We start from the raw sequence: 24,128 nt of genomic DNA, 5'->3' as shown, positions 1-24,128 counted from the left end.
TTGGTTTGCCGCGCGCCACCCACAAAAGCACACTTGGCCAAGTTTAATTAAAATGTCAGAATCGTTGTAAACGTAAATTGTAATTGCATTTTTTGGTTTGCTCGCTGAGGTAATAATTACACACAACAAATGCAGTATGCTCTAGAGCTGTTTAGGCAGAAATTAAACGAATTTGCATATTCAATTGAAGCGAACCAATGGGCTTCCGCAATGAATAGCGCATGGATGAGCTTATTTCTGCAATTAAAAGTTGTCAATTAGTTTAAAGTGCAGCTGGTAAGAATCCCATTGTCGACTAATATATATATATAATATTTCAAAAGCTTTTCTAATGCGCAAATTACAGAAAGACCCTTTTCGAGAATTTGATTTCTTCTATTAGCAGCACGCAAGTTCTTCTGTCATTGCATTTTGTTTTATTTCGTATCAAATTGTAAATTATTTGTATATAGAGTATTTATGTATATGTATAAAGGTCTGCATTTTACAATGGTTTTCAATTACAAAATCGGTAGGTGTTTAACGACGCTCTCGCTCTCTGTTCTTTAACAAAACTAATGAAAATAAAATAAAAGTATTAAAATCGTTATAATAGTTTCGTTGGGTCCCTTTTTTGTTCCCGATATTGTTGCATTTATTGTTATTTTATTATTTCAAAATACAGCTTATCATTAGTTTGAACAAGAAAATTTTGATTACGAAAACGAATTAATTTCGATGACCCCCATCACTTTCTTACAGAATTCGCTATGTTTGACACCAGAATTTGCAATATAAAGGGGGCCTCAGTTAGGATTAAAGGTATTAATTCTATCAGCTATTGTCATGACAACTTTCGGGACGTACAAATATATAGACGTTACAGAAAGGAGCTCGTACAAATTTGGTAGGTAGATTTTAACTGTTAAGTGATTGAGGTTTAGTTTATGATTTTCCTTTGTTAAATGTACAATTTCATATTTGCGTTACAAGAAAACGATCGAAGGGCTGAGTGTCTACCCTTCGCTCTGCTTGATTTTGGGCGCAACATGTAGGTAGTTCGTTAGGTTTTTATATATTTTTGGCAGGATGTAGTTTTATGTTTCGTTTTATACGTTAACCGTCCAGCTCTGCCCGCTTATGTTCGATTAGATGGTTTATCTCGGCATTCTCTAACCCTATCTGTGCCACACTCAACTGATTTTGCTCGTTAAAGACCTAATATTAAATTATAAAAAATAAATAATCGAACCATAACTTGTTTTTCAATTCGCCCTCAGCGCGTACGAAATAAACGTTATGTTGCATTAGAAAAATTAAGCGGTAACTACGAGCTTCTACAAGCAGTACTCTGTCTCTCCTCCAATCCATTCCGCCCATTTTTATCAGTCCTCGTTTCATTGCTAGAACTAGTCCTCGTCCTTTGACGTACCGGCTGATGTAGACGCGTGGTCATTGGCACTTTCACTAGCTTTGCCGTCTGACGTGGCTGCTCCCGCTGAAGCTGGCGCAGCATCGCTTCCATTCTTGTTGCGGGCGTCCTCCTTGGCCTCCAGAGCGCGGATGCGATTCTCTTGCTTGACGATGATCGCCTTGAGTTTGCGAATCTCGTCCTGGATGGTACGCAGGTCCTTTTCCTTTTCAAGGCAAACAATTAGTCAAACAACCGTTGCACTAGTGCAAGTACTTACCGATAAAACCGCTGCAGGCGGTCCACCCTCGCTAGCCTCATTGTTATTTCCAGATGCAAAGTTGCCGCCGCCCGCGCTGCTGCTCGTTGCACCGGAACTTGCGCTGTCGCCTCTGGGTTTGTTCAGGATGTTACCCGCTTTCTTCGATGGTAGTGATTTGTTTACCGACGAGGACACGTAGCCACCCTGTACAATGGAAACGCGATCCTGATTAGGTTGGTAAGAAAATCTGTTCGTTTCAGAACACAACAAGCAACAATGAACACAACGACAAGCGCCACGCGCAACCGCGTGTGTGTTAGGGCAAAGTTTGCATTTGTGCGGCGTGTTACTGTATGCAGTAGGAGACTTTAATAAGATATCAAATAATTAGAATACTAAATCGTTCTGGATCATTGTGAGTACTCTAAATTCCTAAATTGTCGCATCTCGAAGGATAAAATGAGGTCTGTTATCAGTGTATTGGAGTGGAATGTGGCTGGGCGGACAAGGCACAAACGTAGATAACGCAGAAAAAACATAAGTAAATCAAGCGCAGGCATTACACGCTGGAGGTAGCCACCGACAAATCCAGGAAGTAAGCTTTAAACGGAACTCACAAAAAAGCGCACTTAAAGTCCTTGTGCTAGCAGACAAAAGCCACTGCAAAAGCCGTTGGAATACATTGTAAAAGGGGCGTCCACAGTGGCAGCGACTGCCTCATCGACTTCGAGCCGCATTGCCATCTATGGACAAGTCCCGCTAGCACACATGCTGATATATATCTTATATCTTGTACGCTCTTATCGCCGGCAGAATGGCTGGCAGAATGGCCGAACCGTTGCCGCATTCGGCGGCGAGCGCTGTATTCGCAACACTTAATAAAAGTCGGAGTTGCATCTGCACCTCGGCCACTTACTTTAAGCGAAAATGTGATCGGATCCGCATCCTTGCCATCGATCCACTCCTCCGCGGTGATGGCAGCGTCTTCTGCTAGCGTGTCGGGGTAAAGATCCTCCTGGAAAAGATCCGATTTGCGCGGCACAGTCATGGAGATAACCTGACACAGACCGTTGTTGTTCATGCGGTAAAACTTGGCGACCTCGCAGGTGGTCACATCACAGCCTCGCTTGGGCATCAGACCAATACCACGCTGCGGCTCTGTAGTCTGAAACGTGTTTATGTAGTGCACGAAAGGAGGTTCGGGCGTTACCTGTACGATGAGAAATGGAATAGATAATATACGGATTCAATTTATAAGGATTCGTTCTGTTCCTAACCTCGAAATACCGGATGACCGAGTCACCCTTTCCACACAAGTAGATCATGTTCGTGTCTGCGTCGTATAGTGGGAACATTACGCCGTTGGACGTGTCCAGCTCCACCATGACAATGGGTTCGTTCAGGGCATCCGGGGCGCGCAGGGAGTACTGACGCTCCGAGCTACGGTTAAAACCTGTGGTAAAGATTAAACCGTGACGTAAGAAAATGGCCCGCGTGGCCTTGGAACCCTCGTGACACATTGCTTCGCTCTCCAGCTCGCCCGTGCGCGGATCGTAGATGCGGATCTTTTTATCCTTGCAGGTGGTGACCAACTTAGAGCCATCCCAGTTGAAGCAGGCGCTGTAAACGATGTCCGGGTGGGAATCGATGTGCACTAGGATTTCACCAGTGCCCACGTTCCAAATCACGACCTTTGCGATACAAAGAGTATAAGCATGTACTTTTGAAGATGTGTTGACATACGCTCACCTGGTTATCGGAGCCGGCGGTCAGCAGCACATTGAGGGCAGATGGATGCCACAGTACCAGACCCACGCGACGTTGGTGGAAAACCAGGTCGACCACGGGTTCGGTGAGTGTTCGGGACAGTCCGCCATCGGGTATCTGCCACACTTTGACCACACAGTCCTCTGAGCCGGAGGCGATCACGTTGTCGTTGTGGGGGCACCAGGCGATGTCCAACACAGGACCCTTGTGACCGCCAACCAACGGGTGGTCAGCCGCTATACGACCAACCTGGAAGAGTTCATTACATTTCAGTTAGCTCAATACGCCACCGGTAACTTATTTATTGACGATTGTCATGAGCAGCAACCATCGCAAAACTGCAACCTTGCGAGCCATTACCCAAGTCCTGAATTATTTACTGCACTCGGTTCGGCTATGTTCGCTAATCTGCCAAGCCGACAATTAATAATTGCAAACTTCATGCCAAGTTCTACCGAATATGGTAATAGAATTATAAAAAATTAGAATGTTTAGAATGTATTCGCATATATATGATATTCTTTGTTCATTGTTAAGTTACACAAATTTTATCTTTCAAAAGATTGCATAAAATGTATCAATCCAAAAAGACTTCCATGAGTGTAAATCTATTTTAGTTTTTCAAGAACTTGTGCTTCTTCTTTCCTACACTTGCCACATGCGGCCAACCTTGGCGACTAGATGGATCTCACTCATCATCCAGTGCCCATAAAATAACTAAAATAGGGCGTGTAAAAGCCGCTCCACATAGAAATCGTCACTTAAAAAATCCGGCAATTGTTTTGCCGTCAAGTGAAAAAAACGATCGGTTGCCATGAGTCTTGCATACAAATTAGTTTTAAATGGAACGACCATTGGTTTGTTTTCAAATATGTTTTCTTCAAAAGAGAAGCGTCGGAAGATTAGGAGAATAGGTGCTTCTGCCGCCCACACCATTTGCTGGAGCTGCGGACAAAGCTACAACTAAACAGAAGCCCGAGAGTAGCATCTCTAGAACACGACGGCGAAAAGATTTGGAGATTGAAAATATAATTTAGAGGAATACAAACAATTAGTTTTTAACGGAATAATCGGCGAGCTGAGTGTGCATTTCAATGCAATGATTCGCCTAATTTTTGTATTCATTTAACTGGCTGCTACTTCGCCTCTCTCTAAAATTAGACGATTTGTTTGTCATGTTGGCTGGTGGCCAAATTACAAAAGTGCGCCAGCTAGCAGAATCGCTGGCGCGGTAGTAGCAGAATCCATAACTATTTATAAACACATGTGAGATTGGGTGGAGTCATGCGAAATCCGTCGACGTCACTCGCGACGTGGCAACAAGCCCGCAAATGGCCGCAAACTTTATGCCAAAAGGGTGCTAAAAATAGTTGGCCACTGTTTTGTTTAAAAATACCCCACCAAGCTGGCCGCAGTGGGGCAGACGTACGTAGACTATAATAGGTCCGGTGCGGCACTCACTTTGTTGTGTGGCAGGACGATAAAGGCTCCGCCGCCCGCCGACTCCACGATGATGGCCAGGAACTTAGGATTAACCGCGCAGAATGTGGAGTCCCAGCTGGACTTGGATACTCGTATGTTGTCGTAGCACTGCTCCCGCTTTAAAGCCTGTCCGTAGACGTGGCGGAACTTAGAGCTGCGTACTACGCGAAACGACATCTTGATGCTGCAGTGGCTTGGGTCAGTGGTCAGTCCGGAGTTTCTCTACGTCTAGCTCTGAAAATAAATGGGACGTACGAAGGTTAGTTAGCAATTTCGGGGAGTATCTTACTTACAGACCCGTTTTATGTTTTTCACCCTCTTCCCTTCCCTTTATATCAAGCCCTCAACGGAAATCATTTGGCTGTATTTTTACCACACCAAAATAAGACATGAAAGTCCTATTTGTTTTGAAAACTCATTTGATAGGTCGATTTTTTTACAAAATTCTGTGACACCTGGAAATGGTGTTCTTAGCCTTATCCGAGTTACGAGCTACGCATAAACCGACTGAATCGCAGTGTTATTCGCTTTCAGCTTCGCTCACTTATGTGTTAGCTTAACGCGTGTTTGACCACGCTTCGCAGCCTCGATTAGTTCAATAAATTTGCATATGCTAATTTCGCTTGTTGCGAAAATCAATGAGCTTTCCATTCGCAACTCGCTACGAGTTGCAAGTCGCAACGAGTTGACTTCGTGAGCGAGAGGTTGCATCAAATTTCTTATGGCATCACTAATGTTGGCGACTGAAATCTCCGGAAAGGGGAAGGTGCCTAGAACGCTTTCACCTGCCAACTGCCACAAACGGCGCTACTTTCGTTAATGAAGCGCCGGTCGGAACGTGTCGAATTATCAGTTGTTCATACCCCTTTCTTTCTGATGACATCATAACGCCGAAATACCCACTCTAGCACTGAATAGCCTTCCAACACGTGAGTAATGGCTGAGCAATACCGATCCAGCAGGCAAACCTAAGCCCAAACATATACCTAACACTCCGGGAGGCTTCTAGCTACGTGTACGTGTTTGAAGCAGAATTAATTTCTTTGGTTGGGTTGGGCCGAGGCCGGCAGGCTGAAAACTTTGACTCCGAACAGCTTTCGTTTTTAATCAGAAAAGTGCCATAAAATTGCCTCTTTTGCCTCTTGCTTCGTTGGTTGTGCTCAAAGATATTCATATTTATTGCAAGCACTAAACTCTGTCATTGACCTCTTTAAAATGGCCCCAAAGCAGTGCCCAGAAGTTGATAACTTTCTACGCTGTCTGTCCTCCGGGCCACAAGGTAAGCCCGGAGGTCTTCGTTCTTGGGTGGGTGTGGGTGGCCATCCTATAGACATGGCCTCTTCACTGATAAGAAAATATCAGCCCGGAGTTGGCTAAACATCACAGAGATAATGTTTAGTGCTACACCTATGGAGTCCAAAACGACGCCGAAATGTTCGCCAAGAACTGGAAAACATTCCAGCGCTGTAGCCGGAATATATCTATATCTGCGGCGTGTGTATGCGGTTGATATTTATGTGTTTATATGCCAAACACCTTCGTTTGCAGGCGGGAAAATTTTTGTTTCACAGCTGAAGGTCAAACTTATTAATAGAAAATTGAATCATCTTAGGCAAAATGAAATTTTCATATACAAACACATCGCACGATGCTCTAAGCAGCTTTGTAAATCACATGTGATGTGTTTATTTATTTCGTTGGCATCGCTGGCCCCTGCCATGCCTAAATTATCATAGTCGGGCCACTCCCACTTTCCCGCTCTATCATAAGTGCATTCGTAATTCCGCTTTCAAGAGCCAAAAATATGGCCTGTTCTGCGACATCACAGCTTGACCATCGACGATTGTTTAATCAGCGTTTCTGCGACTGCAAGTCAGCGATTAACGGAAGTGGGTTCAAGAAAATCTCTGAAGAAATGGAAATCTCATAAGGACTTATTCCCGACGCCCATTATGCTGGTGGAGTTATTGAAACGCAGCATTACATTAAATTCGTAAATTATTTAAAATTTGCGTACCTGATCAGGAATATATTCAGCATAGGGACGGAAACGTTATATCGTTAAAGTGACAAAGGACAAAATGATTTTTATGGTCCTATTTATCCTAATTATTTAAAGAATTTTAAAAAATTTTTAAATTTGGAAATTGGAGTATTTTGAAAATGGTCTTGAAAATGGCTGTCCTGAGTCAGATTTTTGTTTTAGGAGGTGTCTTTGCCAGGACTAGAAACAGACTACGGGTGTTAACTAACTTTCAGCAGCGACTGTCTTGTAATCACGTTAACCATTTGACAATGGGGCTGTTGTGGGGGCCCCACGACGGCAATTTAATTTGAAATCGCGCGAGATGCAAACATCACTGAATTGATGCGATCGCGATGCTCCAGCAATCGGGAACTGGCTTAATGCTTGATTGCAAAACTTGGCGCTTTGTCGACACGTTGTGTTCACCGGCCACTTCTAATTGCTAGCAAATTCCGTCGTGTTGTTCTTGTTCCCGGCGGCGTGATTAAAACGCCGTTGGTCCCCCACCTGACACCCCTTCTCTCCCCCTTGACTGACTTGGGTGTAGTCAATTAGGCGTAGTACGAGTAGTATCCAACAGCAGTGCAATGGGGCGTGAGCGAAAATAAAACAGTGCTTGGGTAAAAATAAAGTGACGATGGAGTGGGACACTGCTCCATTTGTGGCGACGAGGGCCCCGTTATATTGACATCTCTATTCCCAGTACACTCGAAAATGGATCTATTAAATGTGCAGCAATTATACCAAAACCAAAGCTGTCGTGGTCTTCCTATTAAATTGTTTTACTAACTTCAACTGAAAGTTCAAAACTTTTCCAAAAGCATATGGCACAAAACTAGCCTTGTATAAGCAAAATGGTTATCCACAAATCAATAATATACATACTGCGCTTAACTCTTGTGTAGTTATAGAATATGGAGTTGTAGGATATGTGATTTTTGTCACCTTAAGCGCTTCCCTTACTTAAACGTGGTACTACACCTCTATGGAGGTTGGTGGTTTAACATTAAATCAATACTACATAAATATGAATTAAAACATAGTCTTGGTACGTGAAGAGAGCACACCAGTTGTAGCTTAGTCAAGTGTTTTCAATATCACATCATTCATATTTGTACGTAGTTCCAACAGGAAAGCAACACGCAACAGCGTGTCTTGGTGTTGATTAACTTGTGAAATTTTTTTTCCTCTGCACTGCTGCAGCGACACTTAATCAGCTGGCCAATGCCACATGCATGAGTCACCCGTGATAAGGGACCCTCTGTTTATCGGCTGTGGGCTGCACTGGAAACTTTCGCCGTTCGTCTCTACTCGACTGATGGCGATGATGATGATGTCATTGCTGCAGGCGCAACGTCATTGCTGCAGTGCATATACATACATATTAAAGGTTCATCAAACTGATTGCAGAGTGTGCGTGCCTGACGGCGATTAGCCGAAGTTTTTGACAAAAAGCGCACAAGTGTCGCGGCAGACTCACTGGCTTGCAACACAGTGGGTGTCGTCGCTGTACAAGTGAAAGTGGAACTCTGCTGCTAAAATTAACAACATGCATATGCAGTGCCTCACCAGACACCCATCACCTCCCCTCACCGTCGCAAGTGGCGCTGGCTTTTGTTGCTGTCTTAATTGCCGCTCGTTCTTTGTCTCCTCAGCGCCCTCCACTCTCCCCGCAGTCCGTTTGTTGCTGTTTTTTCCTTCTGCGCTTAGTCAGACTGGGCGGCAATTCTGGATGCCTGTGCGCCCTGGAATTTCAATGCACATAGTTTTTTTTCAGAGGATCAATTGGCTAATAAGAGCACCTTTCTTTTTAAAGCTACATATATGTATCTGCAATACTTAATATTATTATTTGTATTATTATTATTATTATATTATTATTTTTCTTAATCCGAAACCTTTTTAGAGTTCAGCAATGTCCAGAAAATCAAATCAACAATCAGAGTTTAAAGAAATTGATTTCTAAAGTATATTTTTGATTTAATTTAAGCATTTGCGACCTATATTTTTGGGTTCCAAGACTATACCTGATGATAGTTGTTCACTTTGATTTAATATTAATTTCATTTCGGAACTGTAAAATTCGAGATCTAGATTTTCCTAGGGGTATTGAAGCAGTGCCTTCCAAAAATTCCTTGCTTCTTTTTTCTTTTCGGAATAATTCCCGCCAAAGCCCGGATATGTCCGTTGCTCGCCCAATTGGCGTACATACGTGCGCCTGTTTTGTTTGATCGTGGCCGAACAGCTGTTTGCCGCCGAGTAATCGCGACATGGGCCGACGCATAAACACGATCGGCGGTCGGGCTCGATTGTGTGTGTGTGCTTCATTCCAGTGCATTTCTCATATTTGTGTCACTAATTGGTGTTGGCTAAGTTTCGCTGCCTAAGCCATTTGGGGAGCAACCGAAATAGCTGTGCGTGGGAGCGTATGCTGTGCGCTCTCTCGCTTGCTCGCGCCCACTTTCGAAGACGCCTCTGGAGGTCGCTTGTTTTTCACACTTGCTCTCGCTCGCACGCTCGAAATAAACCGTAATTCTGGGCCACGTTTATGACTAACTAGTATTTCAAAATTTTAAATGCCAGCTCATTTTGGCGCCCTTTGAAAGCACACCCTCCTGGCCCTTCACTAACTTGTTGCTTCCACCAGCAACAATTGGTACACTCTCCCCTTTTCCTTTCTCCCGCATTTGGCCGCTCTTCCCCGGTCTCATTCTCTCGCGCACCGTAAACAAGTGAGAGCCGGAAAGGAAAAGCCACACAATTTACAGCGAAATGCGAGGAAGAAAAAACAAATACCAGAAAAGACAATTAATACAATCAAGTGCGAAACAACAAATTCGACTGCGAGTTGTTTGGTTTCTTTCACTTGTTTTTGCAACGTTTTTCGGCACTGGCGCTGCTTTGCTCTCTTTATTCCCTTTTTTGGGTGTTGGACTCATATAACACGGTGAGCGAGCGGGAGAGCAGATGGCAAAACTTTTATAGCCGTACTCTTCACATGCACTGCGTTCACCGCTCCGCTCGCACAAGAAAGCACGCACACCAGCGCACGCACGCCACACTCGGCGCTCACAGACGCACACGCACACACGTATGGTCGCAAGGCGGCTGGCGCACTTATTTTTTTACCGTGATTTTTTATGATTTTGTAATACGCGCGTTCATTACTTAAGCGGCGTATTTGCATCGACCACTCGCAACGTCTCCTGGAAATACGCAGCTACAGCTGACACCGAGCCGCAATACTCCTATTCCGCAAAAATACTGTATTGATTCATTGCAATCGCTTTGCTTTTGCTTGACATTTAATGTGGCGGCAGAGAAGCGGTTGCAAGACACCAAAATACCAGCACTCACTTATCTATCACTCCACTCACTGGGGCCAGCGCATTCAATGGGATTCAACTAGAGATTTTGCACACGACTCCGGCTGGGAACTTAAGGCACTTCTTTTCAGACTTTTCAGTCAGCAGAAAGACGGGACGAGTACAAAATACCGACGAGAGCGCGCTGAGCATCTAAGAGCAAGTTCGACACTGTTGTTTGAGGCGAGTTGTTGATATCAGCTCAGTTTGCGTTCACGTTCACGGGGCGCTACGTTCATCCGCCTAGGGTTGCCACTTCGGCCGAAACTGCCATGGCAATAGCTAGATCTAGCTAGAGTTTTTTTCGGGCTGACTGCCGCCTTCTGAAGACTTCCAATTTAAGTATATATTACTAAACGGATCCAGAGATGTTTTAATCTTAAATTTTTGTAAGCCACTTATATAAATCTAAGTCGAGGACATTTGTTGAATATACAGAATAGGCATTAGAAATATTTCGTTTTTTCAAAAAGCCGTCCTTTTAATGATTATTTATGTATATACCTGCAGGGATGTCGGAATTAAGTACCAAAATATAAATCGCCAAAAAAACGCAACATTGTGTGTCGGTAACAGCGTGCATCCCTGTCGCGTAATAGGGAAACCCTAAACAGCTGACTGCGCGGGTTTCATTTGAATTTCCAGGCTGTTTTCCTCCTGTCCTGAAATTTGTTTAATTTAGCTGGAATTTCGTCAAGTGCACAATGTGTATACCTTTCACCGGCTTTATTAAGCAACGCAGCACCTCTACAAATGGATATTCAAGCAGCACCGCCACCAATGCAGCCACGAGCTGGGTGAGCATAAACACACTCAACATGGTGCACATCTAAAATGGAGATCAAATCAATTGAAGCAAGGTTTATACATATGTAAATTATTATTATTACCAGATAGAAGCTGGAGATGTAGACCGGCTGCCTAAAATATCCCACCACTGTTCTTAGGACGACAATGTGCCAGAGAAACGACTGAAATGAGATTCTTGCCAAAGGCCGAAACACCGGCAATGTGCAGAAATCGTAGGCCATACCTGTCGTAGATTCGAGAGTGACTCGGTGACTTTCATTAAAATCTGTTATTCAACCCACCTCCCACCTTGCAGCTCATTAAGATCACGAATCCTGCGCATATTACCACCCACATGATCTTATGGATGCCCGCATACAAGGCTAGCCATAGCGATGGTTTCGCAAAGTCCCGTCGAATGAAGATGTAGCCGGAGAAAAGGACTCCCAACGTTGCCAGCACAAGCAGCCACATGGTCAGCTCGTACTTAAGATGACGGAGAAGTTCTACTTTTCCAGAACGATGCCTGAGGTAAAAGTGACCGCACAGAAAACCAAAAAGATAGCCTCCAAGATTTGTGTAAAATGGGGGATACATTTGATAGAATGTGTCAGAATGTCGGAAGTACAAGTATCGATACGTTCTAGGGACATTCACTTATCATTGACTGTGAAATATAATATAAGTTATAAAAACCTACTCCGGACGAATATGGTAGATACCATCCAACTCAAGAGCATAGGTCAGTACAGCAGGCACTGCACAGGCAAGTGCAAAAAGAGTTGCGTAGATTGCCTTTGCCAGCTTAGGATGCCTGAAAGCAGCACAGAGCTATTTTTGAAATTCCAAGAAGGGCAAGGAACTCACTTTTTGGTTATAATAATGACTATAAGAAAGAGCTCGAATAGCTGCATGTCAGCTCCTAAGTACCATGTCTGATGGGAGCACTACAATAAAAATAGGATAGGCAAGGTGATTTTAAATGCTTCCACTGCTATAAAATTAAGGTGGCTTTTCTGAAACGCTAAACAATAATTCAAATAACGTACACTGTCTTCCAGCATATGGTTTGTCACGAAGAACACGTTCTTCCACCAGTTGGACCGACAGAAGACCCGCTCGGCCTCCGTAAGATGAAGCCAAAAGGGCCCGTTTTGAAGGCGCACCAGCAGTGTTCCATTGAACAGGATGAGAGCTAGAAGCGACGGCAGGAGTCTAAAGTATCTGTAGAAAAACACACGGAAGTACACAACAATGCACTGAAGCGTGCCGGTCTTGGGTTGAATCAGTTGGCGTTTGGTGAATTTCACGTAGAGAAGAAAGCCACTTATAACAAAAAATATCTGGATGACCAAGCTGCCGTTCTGGAATATTGAAGTCTCGAACCTGAAAAGGAACTGCTCAAAAAACTCCGGATTTTCTATTGGAACAGTCATGTAGACCATAAGCGTGTGGCCTAAGATCACTACAAACACGCCGATCACCCGAAACCCGTCAAAAAAGCTCACATCACGCGAGAAATCTGAGTTATACGGCTCAACCAATCGATGATAATTTCGTACCACTGAGAAGGATGTAAGGAGTCGCTTTCCTGGAGGCGGACCGAAATCAACTTAAGGGTGTCAAATTCCTGTAGTTCATATTCACTTACCACGACTCTTTGGTGGCTTTCGATAGAAATTTTCAGATTTTTGCGAACTCATCTGGCTCATTCGGTAGTCAAGGAAAGACGAACACAAAGTTATAAGGATTATAACGACCAGAATACCATAAAACGTTAAGTCAACCAAATCTGAGGAAATAAACTTTACACAGTGCTTCAATTACCAAATACAGGAATACAAGCAGAAAACTGCACCAATACAATTATATAGCTTGTTAAAAATATCGTGACTTACCCAGCTTAAAGTCCTTATCCGAGGACGAGACACAATACTCGATAAGGTTTCGAACCCTGAGCGAAAACTTTTCACCGAACTTATAGTTTAGGCAGCTGTTTACAACCTTTTTATAGAGGAGAGCCCTTTCAGAATTCGTTTCTTCCCGATGGTGTACCTTGTCGTAGTAGGATATAAGTTCCTTATCCAGAATTTCATCTTTCTCGTACTCCCTGAATTCAGATATGTTATTGATACTTTGCTTGCAGCTCTCCAGACACACGCCCCTGAAGACGTGATCATGGCGAAAACGGTGCTTTGAGTCCTTTGAAACTTCGTCAATTTGGTGCCACAGAGCAGAGCTAGCATTGGGTAAAATCTCGACGTACACCAAGCAGTAAATACCAGAATGATTATCCAGGCAGAGATCGTAGTCATCGAGATAATATAGAGGGGGCAATTGTCTGTAGAGAGTTACTGCGTACGAAGCTCATCTTGAAATATCTTAATATAGAATTGAGTTCACGCTACTTACAATTAAACGAACCAGATAAAATATGTCCTTGTCCCAAAGAAAATATGGCCAAAAGAACACCCATTTCTATCCAGCGGAGCATGTTGAGTGTGTTTGGTCTAACACTTAAAGATCAACTATTGAGAATCTTTGTTCGATTTGTCTAACCAATTTATCGATAGCGTGCTACACCGTCAAGCTTGGCTGCGTTAGCCAAAGATATTTCTATAAATTACTTCGACTTGACGAAATCACAGTTATTAAGTGGCTCTCGTTTATTTTATTTTATTGAACTTTAATTTTTTTCATTGAAAGCATCATAATGCTTAACCCAAGTGACGCCCAGTGAATATCGGCAGATCCAAATGGGACTTCACGTAGAATGCAAAAGGATGGTTAGCAATGAAGTTCTTGCGACTGAAGCCAGCCACGGGCATCACCCGGAATCCTGAGGAAGAACCATGGAAACAATGCAGAATTTTAGAAACTTGATCTCAGACTTTATTAAGGGTACATGCTTGGTTAGTACAAAAATATTAAGTGTGTATATAAGATCATCAATTGCACACAGTCTAAAGTTGTGTGTATCCTTACAGATAATGTAAATGCTGAATATAGGCTCGGCAAGCCAGTTATAAGGACTGGCACATGAAGATGAGGCCCTCGAGTGTCATGGTGGATTGGTTAGTAGAAGGTGCTTATTTATACTTTCTTTATGCTGCCAGCGAAGAGAGCTGTTGAGTCCTTGTTTAGAATGTAAAAGTTAAATGGATGATCGACATAGAAAAGTATCGGATCCGGGTTCGGCATGGGCATCGATCTAAAGCTCAGGAATAAACCTGCAAATTGGGATTACATCGAAATTCAGTTCAATGGTTGTGACTGATGTAATTTTAAATCTTGTTGATTCTTCCCGCAAACAAATTTGTAGAATCCTTATTGATTATATAATAGTTAAATGGATGCTTGACATGGAATCGGACGGGCTGCGGTTCGTACGTGAGCATAGTGGCGAAGCACATGACCATTCCTGCAAATGAACATCAAAGTCGTAGCTCAAGGGTTTAAAAACTGTAGTTAGATAGTGGACAAGCAAATAATGGTGCAGATGCTATTTATTTTTCTTAATGTATTCTACCCAGGCATACCGGTCAATGGATTTTTGTTTTTGATTAATTACGAATTATCCTAAGTCTTCAGGTAAATGCGTGACAAAACTTAGGACATTGTAAATAAATAGCTGCGTTTATTGTTTTGCCAAAGAATCAGGTACCATCACAGCTCATCATGCTCGCTGGAGGCGGAGACATTTTCCTCGAGCAGCACAACTGAGCCCCAAAACAATGGCAGATCCTCCTGATGCACAACGGCATAGGTAAAAGGATGGTCGGCAAAGAACTCAATTGATTCCTCAAGTGAGATAATAGCGCGCTTCCTACGCACCGCAATGCCTGCAGGATGGAAAGAAGACAAGACAGACACGGATGAACAAATGGGACATGCACAGGATGATGGATGCCAAAAAATACCAATGACTTCGACCACTTACCCGTGGCGGCCGCAGCCTCCGTTCCCTCTTCGTTTACTTCTATGAAGGCCTTGTGTATGATGGCTGACACTTTCAATTGCTCCGGACTTTGTAGCATTTTTCCAAATTGAGCCTGATCAGTGAACATCCTTGACATGCCAAGCTGCAGGAGGTTTATAGAAACATGAAGTCCATTTCATTGCTTATGTATCTAAAGTAAAGCTCACCTCCTGGAAAACCTCAGTCAACTCCACTTGGAACTCTGCCTTAAACCTGGGCAATTTGAGCACCACCCTTGTTTCGTGCAACGCCTGCGTGATTTGCGAGAGGGTCGTGAGGCGCAGCTTTTCCTCCAGTGCGGGCAGACCCGTCTTGGTGTTCGGCAGAACGATTAGCATAGAGAGGTCTGAGTCCTTGTAGGGCAGTTCCAGGGCCTTGGCATCTAGCGCCGGCAGATCGGCAAAGCGTAACCGTTCCTTTAAACTCATCATCGGAACCTGGACGGTTCGCTCGCCATCCAGGTGAAAGGTTTCGGGGCGGGTTAAGTGTTTAGAGAACTGGTGCTGCCAGGTGCCCTTGAAGTGAATGGCGTTCACAAGTACCAGTCGCGAATTGGAGCTCAGTACTTCAGCCGACACAAGGTCCTTGATCAGGTGGTTTGTGCGCTGCTCCACCCAATTGTTGATGGTAGCCGCTGCTTGGACATTTTTGGCAAAGTCCACGTTCTGAGCCGCCGAGAGAAACTGCGTGGATAATAACTGGTCGAACTCCTGGCGCAGCTGGTAGCCCTCCATCACGAAAATCTTGTTGGCGATGCGCAGGATCTGGCTGTCCTGATAGGCGGCCAGCACCTGGTGGAAACTCTGTGCAATTTGCTTCGGTTCACTGGAGGCCAGACCCAGTCCGTGGTCCAGCTGTGTGGCCGTCTCCTTTTCTGCGCCCAGCCTGGCCATCGCCGCACAGGTCTGGATGGAAAAGGGTGAGAAGACGATGTTCTCGCCGGGCTTATGCGCCGACAGCTTGCCGTACACGTTGATAGAAAAGAGGGCCAACCGGCGGGCGAACTCCTGGTGGGCGGCGTCGGCCATAGTGACGTCAGCCGACTGGACCGGTGGAAACGAGGAAAGGACTAGGCCGAGCAGGGGGAGCAACCAACAAGCTGTAAGTATCCAAATCGACCGTGGGTGAGGTGTGCTCGATTTCATAAATTTATGTAATTGCGTTGGACTGATGAGTCACCTCCACAAATAGTGTTCACTATATCTTTCGGGTTGGCCGTTTCGCCGGGGATTCACTTTCTTGATTATCAGAAACTGTAATTAACTGCCTGCTCCAACTGCTGGTCCTCAGTTGTTCCAAAGCGACTACGAGTTTGTAATGTAATTTTTGTTTTTATAACCGGGTGCCGTCGTCGACTTTTATGATGTGGCCTTTAAGCAACAACTGAATTCTCTCAGCGAGCGCACATTGTTTCTATACCCGCATATGTATTCCCCCACAACAGTGTTTGCTCTTCATTTCGTATTCCCAAACGGGTTTTTCTCTCGCCTGCATTCAGTGTTCTCATTGATTTCAATTTTTAAATGTATATTGCTCTCTTCACCCTTTTTAGAGTCGAACAGTCGGATAACTCACCATATGGAAAGAAACGAAGGTCCATCCTCAGTAATTTTCCTTACAGTAAACCTAGTCTTCAAAGCGTAACTAATAGACTGGCCTCAATTCTGGTCCACACTATTTGCTACGCCCTTATCAGCCAAAGCTCAGCTTGAGCTTGTTATTAGCTGCGACAATAATGGGATTTTTTCAGTTTACTGATAACAGAGAAAAGCTGAAGCTGAAATCATTTCTATCTAAATTTGTTTACTAGAATATTTCGAATCTGTGAGTCAATATAATCGTTTAAGCCCCTGCATTTACACACCTTACTCGTAGTCTCTCAGTTTAATTAAAACTAAAATAATTTTGAAGAACAATTTTATTGCTAGGGATTGAATTTTAAGGGAGAAATTTCTTACATATTTTATGTGTCAAATAAAAAATGTTTAAGAATGGTCGTAGGAACAATTTATTCCTTCATCCGTGCATCCGTTTCCTTGGGTACATGCGTTACATGTTTAGAGTTCTCAACCCTTGCAGTGACAAAATGACCGGCAAATAGAAGACCATGGGTGTTGTCAATAATGGCATAGAAGAAAGGTCTATTCGCGCGAAATGCCTTTGGAGGACACTGGGGTGCAGGCATGCTTCTAAATGTGGCAGCCACAGCTGACAAGATCTTTGAATTAGTTAATTAGAATATATATGTACATATTTGAGTGAAATTATTATTACTGATTATAAATATTCGAGTGGAATTACCAATACTAAAATTAAAATTTGAGTGAAATTACTATTACTGAATATAAACGTTTTACGAGAACGGTTTTACATGAAAAAAAAACCGACAATTGCCGAAAGTTAGACTTGTTAGCAAATGTTTGGTACGGTATTCGTATGAATATGTACAGATAAGGGATATCAGTTGCCAAAAGTAGAGCTTTTGTTTCACTCAAATATGATCATGTTACTCACCCGTCGCGGCTGCAGCTTCAGTGCCAACTTCGTTAACCTCGATAAATGATTTGTGGACGATCTTGGAGACAAATAGGCTTTCCTGGGATTTAAGAATTCGGCCAAGTTCGGCCTGACCACTAAACATACGGTTCATGCCCATCTGTGAATAGCCATACCCCATATAATCAAAACAAGAGAGAACGCTATAGTCGAGTTCCCCGACTATCTGATACCCGTTACTCAGCTAGTGAAAGTGCGAAGGAGTCTTCAGCACTGACAGTTTTTGGCGGTTTGTGGGCGCTAGAGTGGGCGTGGCCAAAAGTTTTTTGGCAAATCGATAGAAATTTAGAAGACTAATACAAAAATGAAAAAATATCAAAACATTTTTCAAAAGTGTGGGCGTAGCAGCTTTGGGCGGTTTGTGGGCGCTAGAGTGGGCGTGGCAAAAAGTTTTTTGGCAAATCGATAGAAATTTATAAGACTAATACAAAAATGAAAAAATATCAAAACATTTTTCAAAAGTGTGGGCGTGGCAGTTTTGCGCGGTTTGTGGGCGTTAGAGTGGGCGTGGCAACATGAATCGACAAACTTGCGCTGCGTCTATGTCTCAGGAGTCAGTATGCTTAATCTCAACTTTCTACCTTTTGTAGTTCCTGAGATCTCGACGTTCATACGGACAGACAGACGGACAGACGGACGGACGGACAGACGGACAGACGGACGGACAGACGGACATGGCCAGATCGACTCGGCTATTGATCCTGATCAAGAATATATATACTTTATATGGTCGGAAACGCTTCCTTCTGCCTGTTACATACTTTTCAACGAATCTAGTATACCCTTTTACTCTACGAGTAACGGGTATAATTAGATAACAAATCCATTTCAGCTAACCAGAATAAAGGCCTGGGATAGTTCTTGCTGAAACTCGGCTGTAAAGCTAGGAATCTTCACATCAACTTTTTCCAGATTCATGACCGATGACAACGCCTCTAGAGAAATATCAGTAAGCTGCTTTTCCAGGCTCGTGAGACTCGACTTCTTATCCGGAAGGATAACGATCATAGCCATATTACAGGCACTATAATTCATTCTGAGGGCAGTGGCATCGAACTTGGGAAGCACGGCAAAAAAAAAGTTCTCGCACACGTGCATCATTCTCACTCTAGTAGGCTTACCCGATCCAAAGAATTCCTCTTCTCGGGTGTCTTTTGCATTAAATCTGATTGCCCATTTTCCTTGGAAGTGAATAGCACTTACTAGGCACAGCCGCGAGTCCTTGGCTAGAACTTTTGAACCGATAATGTCCTTGATTAGGTTGTTGGTCTGTGACTCTACCCAGTGGTTTATTATGCTGGCAGCCTGCTCGCTGCTAAAGTCAATCTCCATTGGTTTTGAGCAAAACTTCTGCTCTAGAATGTGGCCAAACTGCTCGTCAACTTGAAGACCCTTCATAACATAAAGGCCGTTTACCATTTTAAGGTCCTGGCACTGTTCATAGGACTTGAGGAGGACACCAAAGCTTTCAGCTACTTCCTGAACATCTCGCCCATCGAATCGGAGCCCCTCGTCCATCTCCTTAGCTGTAGCCGATCCCTCCGACGTTCCCATTCGCAGCATGGCCGCAGAGGTCTGGATGGACAACGGGGAGTAGATGATATTCAGGCCAGGATTTGCCCGGCACAAATGGTCGTGCAGACAAAGTGCGAAGTGTTCCAAGCCCTGTGTGAACTTCACATCCTTCATGGTGAAGAAAGCTAGTACCTGCATTCCTTGTTCGTATTGTCATTGGGAAATGGTAAAATATGTGTCCAACATTTTTGTTCTGCGATAGAAGAGTCAGAGTGTACTCATTTTTCGGAAGCATATAAAGTAGATATTCCGATTTTTATACCCGTTACTCGTAGAGTAAAAGGGTATAGCAGATTCGTTGAAAAGTATGTAACAGCATAAGGAAGCGTTTCCGACCATATAAAGTATGTATATTCTTGATCAGGATCAGTAGCCGAGTTGATCTGGCCATGTCCGTCCGTCTGTCCGTATGAACGTCGAGATCTCAGGAACTACAAAAGCTAGAAAGTTGAGATTAAACAAACAGACTCCAGAGACATAGACGCAGCGCAAGTTTGTTGCCACGCCCAATCTAACGTCCACAAACCGCCCAAAACTCCCACGCCCACACTTTTGAAAAATGTTTTGATATTTTTTCATTTTTGTGTTAGATTTGTAGATTTCTATCGATTTGCAAAAAAACTTTTTGCCGCGCCCACTCTAACGCCCACAAGCCGCCAAATACTGCCAGTGTGGAAGACTCTTCTTCGCACTTCCACTAGCTGAGTAACGGGTATCAGATAGTCGGGAAACTCGACTATAGCGTTCTCTCTTGTTTTGTACTTATTAACAGTTTGAGCAATTATTTTAATAAAAAGCTAGATGAGTTATCAAGCTGTCCAATTTCGGGTACGCCGCCAGGAAACTTCGGTTCCAGCGGGCTAGCCAGCTAGCTCTCTCAGTCGAGAGCGCTACGCACTTCAGACTCTCTTGGAATTTATCTAATCGAGGTGCAGTTCGTTCAGTTCTGACTCACAGCGTATTCCGGCGTTAGTCAATTCCGCGCAGTCTGACAGAAACCACGCTCTTACTCCGGCTGCTTTCCGATTGCCCCCGTGAGATTGTTCTTTCCGGTGTAAGTTATCAGCGCAAATAGCTTATCAGTGCGTGTAGAGAAATAATATTCATAGTTCCTAAAAGAATTCAAAATCTCTCTTGGTAGGCTATGTTAAGTAAGTCTAAATATGCAGTAATCCAAATAGGGTAGAGAGTATTGTTAAATTTTAGATATACATATATACTCATCAACACCCTTATTTATTTTTGAATTGCAATCAGGACGTTTGCTATAAAGCAATTTGTTATGACGAAAGCAAATACTAGATGCAGCCACTTCACTTTTCGCATTGGCTCTATAAAAAGTAGGATAGTGAATTATAATTATTACTTTGAGGTAGATATAGTCACCTAGTAGCAGTTGTAATTTAATACGTCATTCAAAACTTTTGGATTGAAAGTTTAATTAACATTGGCCATTTCAAACGGGTTTATTTGATTCTAGCTGTTCTTAAAATCCAAATTCTAAATTGCTTTGTTTCCTAAAGTTCGCGGTTAACAGCTGGGTATTGCCGAAGTCTTCAGCGATAAGGCCAAACTAGACTGACTTTTTATCTTAAGTTTTGGCCAGAAAATGTGTTATTTTTAAATACTTTTGTTACATTTAGGTAATTAAAAGTAGATGTTAAAACATTTATTTCTATACGCAGATCGATATGAGTGAACCCCAAGATGGCAGAAATCAGTTTGCCCAAAATCTGATAGATATCATTACCAAAGAGGCAGTGCAAAAGAGCAAAGATCCCCACATCAATACAATTTTCTCACCAGCATCCGTCCAAAGTTCACTGACCTTGGCATTTATGGGGGCATCCGGATCTACGGCAGAGGAGCTGAGGAATGGACTTCTGCTTGGACCAGGAGACCGCCATCACATAGCCCTGAACTTCGGAGAGTTCTGGCGTACGAACTGCAACTACGGCGAAAGGGGGCCCGTGTTAAAGTCCGTGAACCGATTGTACGTCAACGATTCCTTGGAATTGCTTACAGAGTTCAACGAGATTGCCATGGACTTCTTCCAGTCGAAGGCACAGGCGACTAGGTTCGCTGATTCTGAGGAAGCTACGCAGCTAATCAACGACTGGGTGGAACAGGAGACGGAGCACAAGATCACCAACCTGCTTCAATCGGACGCCGTGAACAACGAAACGAGCGCCTTGCTCATCAACGTCTTGTTTTTTAAGGGAAAATGGCAGAAACCCTTTATGCCGGAAACCACATCGATTGATCATTTCCACATAGATCGGGACACTCACGTGGAGGTGAATATGATGTACCAAGAGGACAAGTTCAGGTTCGCCGAACTGCCACAGCTGAAGGCTCGGGCTGTGCAACTGCCCTATGATTACTCAAACATTCACATGCTAATCCTGTTACCCAACGAAGTAACTGGTCTGCAGGAGTTGGAGCGGCAACTCAAGACCGCGGACCTAGCCGATATTGATGCAGCTTTGACTTTGCAGGATGTGGAGATCTTCCTGCCAAGGATGTGCGTAGAGTACGACGTGGACCTCAAGCAGGTACTTATTCAGGTATGTTACAAGTAACCGGTAGTAGTGGCATTTTTAATAATAATCTGATATCTAATACTTATACAACAGCTGGGAATTGTGGAAGTCTTCAGCGATAAGGCCAAACTAGATGGGCTCTTTACCTCGCGAAGCGGACAAAAAATCTCCGCGGCAAGGCACCGCGGCTACATCAACGTAAATGAGGCAGGGTCGGAGGCAGCAGCAGTCAGTTGTAAGTGAAATCAGTTGCTTGCAACGTGCACATACGAACCTAACACTGAGTCCCACACGCAGTCATGAAGATAGTACCAATGATGCTTAACATGAATAAGAAGCTCTTCAAGGCAGATCACCCGTTCGTGTTTTATATACGAAACCCGCAGGCCGTCTTCTTCGCCGGCCGATTCTCGAACCCCAAGTCTGGATCAGGAGAGAAGGGCTTGTCAAGGGAAGGTTCCGATGGCAGCATGTACAATGTCTAGGAACAGCAGTGAGACCAAATAGAACTCAGCTATGAAATCCCACTAAACCTCATTGGATTTCAATCTGAGAGAGCTGTGTGCGCAGTTCTCGGTAACGTAATAAAGGTTTGCCAGTAGGTACATATGTATTCAGTGCATATATAAGCTCGTCTTGGCACTCAGCGCTCAGTTTACAGAGATACTTATCACGGGGAAGAGTTCGTTGTAGACGGACAAATGTATTACTTGTGTAAGTGGCGATCGCTTATAGCCAGTGAAAATACTAGGCAATAAATTACTTATAACAAATTATGATTTAAGTTTTTGTATTACTAGTCTAAAATAATAAAACATTATGATGTAAATGTTTGCTGTGGCATTAACTTTCAGCTTTCGTTGAATTCGATCTGCTTTCATGTGTAAAAGTACAAAATATCAAATTAAATATGCATGAACAGAATTTCCGATCGCTGAAACCGAATTGATAATTAGTTTCCCCACAATAGGCCTTTTCCTGTGGGTCACTTCTGTGGCATGTCAATCCTCCAAAGAGATCTATCAGCTACTTTCCAAGACCCATACAAATCAGAACCTTGTCGCCTCGCCCGTCTCCATAGAGACCATCCTTAGCATGGTCTTCATGGGTGCAGGAGGATCTACAGCCCAGGAGCTGCAGAGCGCCTTGAGACTGCCATCGGTGGACAAGCAGACGGCGGCCGCCAAGTACGGTGCTCTCCTCAACGATCTCCAGGGACAGGAGGAGGGACCCATACTGAAGCTGGCCAACCGCATCTACGTCAACAACCAGTACAGCCTGAATCAAAACTACAACCTAGCTGTGAGGGAGCCCTTCAAGTCCGAGGCGGAGTTGATCAGTCTTGCCAATGGCTCTATGGCGGCCGAGAGAATCAACCAGTGGGTGCTGGACCAGACCAGTGGTAAAATCAAGGACATGATCGACCCCGGCAGCATGACGTCCGATGTGAAGGCCCTGCTTGTGAACGCCATTTACTTTAAGGGCCAGTGGGCGTCGAAGTTCGATCCCGTTAAAACCAGAGCCTCCACCTTCCAAGTAACTGCGAACAAGAGCGTGCCCGTCCAGATGATGGCGCAAATGGGAACATTCAGAGCCAACTACTTCCGCGACTTGGATGCGCAAGTCATCGAGCTTCCGTATCTTAACTCCAACCTGTCCATGACTATCTTTCTGCCCCGAGAAGTGGAGGGCTTGAGCGCCCTGGAAGAGAAGATCGTTGGCTTCGCTAGACCGCTGGATGCGAAGGAGGTGTATCTGAAGTTGCCTAGGTTCAAAATCGAATTTCGTGATGAACTTAAAGAGACCTTAGAGAAGGTAAGACTCCGCCAAGAACCAAGAACCCGGTTGTACCACTTTAAAGCTCGATTCTATTTAAGCTGGGCGTCCGAGAGCTTTTCACCGACAAGTCAGACTTAAGTGGCTTGTTTGCAGATAAGTCAGGAGGCAAAGTCAGTCAAGTTTCGCACAAGGCGTTTCTGGAAGTGAACGAGGAGGGAGCAGAGGCCGCAGGTGCCACATGTAAGTACAACGCTATCAGCGATGAATGTGGACTCCTATATACTCACTGTTCACAATAATCCCCAGCTGTGGCCGTCACAAATCGAGCGGGATTTTCTACGTTCCTCGTGGCCGATCATCCCTTTGCCTTCGTCATTCGCGATGCAAACACCATATATTTCCAGGGCCGTGTTGTAAGCCCTTGAATAAATGAAAATTATTTAGACGGCTCAATGTATTCACAATAACTGATTTGAAAACTTTGTTTATAAAATCCGAAACGGAATCGTTTAACTTATAACTTATGGATCACTATGGAAGGCAGTCCATATAGCGACGAAGAGCACTATGAGAGTGTGCGATGGCGACATAAGGCGTTTAATACACGAACAAATG

General features: G+C 43.9%; 6 protein-coding genes across 24 annotated transcripts; 2 read left to right on the top strand and 4 right to left on the bottom strand.

The window, feature by feature from the left end:
- Positions 1-393: 393 nt before the first annotated feature.
- Positions 394-10,487, bottom strand: LOC122626072 (coronin-1C-A). 4 transcript variants are annotated; one of them, XM_043806188.1, is made up of 7 exons: positions 10,285-10,487; positions 4,881-5,135; positions 3,402-3,668; positions 2,930-3,343; positions 2,569-2,862; positions 1,671-1,877; positions 394-1,616 (listed from the first exon to the last, which is right to left on the bottom strand). In XM_043806188.1, the coding sequence occupies exons 2-7, from the start codon at positions 5,076-5,078 to the stop codon at positions 1,389-1,391; spliced, it is 1,608 nt and encodes a 535-aa protein (XP_043662123.1). In that variant the 5' UTR covers positions 5,079-5,135; positions 10,285-10,487; the 3' UTR covers positions 394-1,388. The 4 variants fall into 4 exon arrangements, with proteins under 4 accessions (XP_043662123.1, XP_043662125.1, XP_043662126.1 ...); XM_043806190.1 differs by having other exon boundaries at positions 10,305-10,487; XM_043806191.1 differs by having other exon boundaries at positions 1,671-1,856; positions 10,285-10,486.
- A 266-nt stretch (positions 10,488-10,753) lies between these two features.
- Positions 10,754-13,739, bottom strand: LOC122614881 (nose resistant to fluoxetine protein 6). 3 transcript variants are annotated; one of them, XM_043789595.1, is made up of 10 exons: positions 13,494-13,739; positions 12,980-13,435; positions 12,733-12,873; positions 12,131-12,672; positions 11,949-12,028; positions 11,782-11,895; positions 11,384-11,724; positions 11,183-11,325; positions 11,007-11,121; positions 10,754-10,954 (listed from the first exon to the last, which is right to left on the bottom strand). In XM_043789595.1, the coding sequence occupies exons 1-10, from the start codon at positions 13,573-13,575 to the stop codon at positions 10,899-10,901; spliced, it is 2,070 nt and encodes a 689-aa protein (XP_043645530.1). In that variant the 5' UTR covers positions 13,576-13,739; the 3' UTR covers positions 10,754-10,898. The 3 variants fall into 3 exon arrangements, with proteins under 3 accessions (XP_043645530.1, XP_043645539.1, XP_043645549.1); XM_043789604.1 differs by lacking the exon at positions 13,494-13,739 and having other exon boundaries at positions 12,733-12,886; positions 12,980-13,088; XM_043789614.1 differs by lacking the exons at positions 10,754-10,954; positions 11,007-11,121; positions 11,183-11,325 and having other exon boundaries at positions 11,595-11,748; positions 11,804-11,895; positions 13,494-13,627.
- Positions 13,739-16,724, bottom strand: LOC122614899 (serine protease inhibitor 42Dd). 6 transcript variants are annotated; one of them, XM_043789635.1, is made up of 4 exons: positions 16,636-16,724; positions 15,228-16,159; positions 15,022-15,163; positions 14,531-14,923 (listed from the first exon to the last, which is right to left on the bottom strand). In XM_043789635.1, the coding sequence occupies exons 1-4, from the start codon at positions 16,658-16,660 to the stop codon at positions 14,748-14,750; spliced, it is 1,275 nt and encodes a 424-aa protein (XP_043645570.1). In that variant the 5' UTR covers positions 16,661-16,724; the 3' UTR covers positions 14,531-14,747. The 6 variants fall into 6 exon arrangements, with proteins under 6 accessions (XP_043645598.1, XP_043645581.1, XP_043645589.1 ...); XM_043789671.1 differs by lacking the exon at positions 16,636-16,724 and adding an exon at positions 16,240-16,447; XM_043789663.1 differs by lacking the exons at positions 14,531-14,923; positions 16,636-16,724 and adding an exon at positions 13,739-13,920 and having other exon boundaries at positions 15,228-16,447.
- A 239-nt stretch (positions 16,725-16,963) lies between these two features.
- LOC122622002 (antitrypsin) lies at positions 16,964-19,428 on the bottom strand. Of its 6 annotated transcripts, XM_043800126.1 has the most exons (4): positions 18,738-18,918; positions 18,454-18,672; positions 17,575-17,716; positions 16,964-17,268 (listed from the first exon to the last, which is right to left on the bottom strand). In XM_043800126.1, exons 1-4 carry the CDS (start codon positions 18,774-18,776, stop codon positions 17,069-17,071), a joined length of 600 nt encoding a protein of 199 aa, XP_043656061.1. In that variant the 5' UTR covers positions 18,777-18,918; the 3' UTR covers positions 16,964-17,068. The 6 variants fall into 6 exon arrangements, 4 of the variants coding, with proteins under 4 accessions (XP_043656061.1, XP_043656027.1, XP_043656035.1 ...); XM_043800092.1 differs by having other exon boundaries at positions 18,454-19,425; XM_043800100.1 differs by having other exon boundaries at positions 17,101-17,278; positions 18,454-19,427.
- A 680-nt stretch (positions 19,429-20,108) lies between these two features.
- Positions 20,109-22,225, top strand: LOC122626548 (serine protease inhibitor 42Dd). Of its 4 annotated transcripts, none has more exons than XM_043806866.1 (4): positions 20,109-20,245; positions 20,877-21,758; positions 21,828-21,969; positions 22,032-22,225. In XM_043806866.1, the coding sequence occupies exons 2-4, from the start codon at positions 20,883-20,885 to the stop codon at positions 22,217-22,219; spliced, it is 1,206 nt and encodes a 401-aa protein (XP_043662801.1). In that variant the 5' UTR covers positions 20,109-20,245; positions 20,877-20,882; the 3' UTR covers positions 22,220-22,225. The 4 variants fall into 4 exon arrangements, with proteins under 4 accessions (XP_043662801.1, XP_043662810.1, XP_043662782.1 ...); XM_043806875.1 differs by lacking the exon at positions 20,109-20,245 and adding an exon at positions 20,405-20,531; XM_043806847.1 differs by lacking the exon at positions 20,109-20,245 and adding an exon at positions 20,424-20,563.
- Positions 22,226-22,317: 92 nt separating this feature from the next.
- On the top strand, positions 22,318-23,980 carry LOC122626570 (serine protease inhibitor 42Dd). The gene is made up of 4 exons (XM_043806886.1): positions 22,318-22,448; positions 22,705-23,549; positions 23,612-23,753; positions 23,820-23,980. The coding sequence occupies exons 1-4, from the start codon at positions 22,436-22,438 to the stop codon at positions 23,936-23,938; spliced, it is 1,119 nt and encodes a 372-aa protein (XP_043662821.1). The 5' UTR covers positions 22,318-22,435; the 3' UTR covers positions 23,939-23,980.
- The last annotated feature ends 148 nt before the right edge of the window (positions 23,981-24,128 follow it).

The sequence above is a fragment of the Drosophila teissieri genome, chromosome 2L (assembly GCF_016746235.2).
Source record: "Drosophila teissieri strain GT53w chromosome 2L, Prin_Dtei_1.1, whole genome shotgun sequence".
NCBI classification, from domain to species: Eukaryota; Metazoa; Arthropoda; class Insecta; order Diptera; family Drosophilidae; genus Drosophila; species Drosophila teissieri.
The sequence above is the reverse complement of the archived record's forward strand: the minus strand, read 5'-3'. Positions and strand labels throughout refer to the sequence as shown.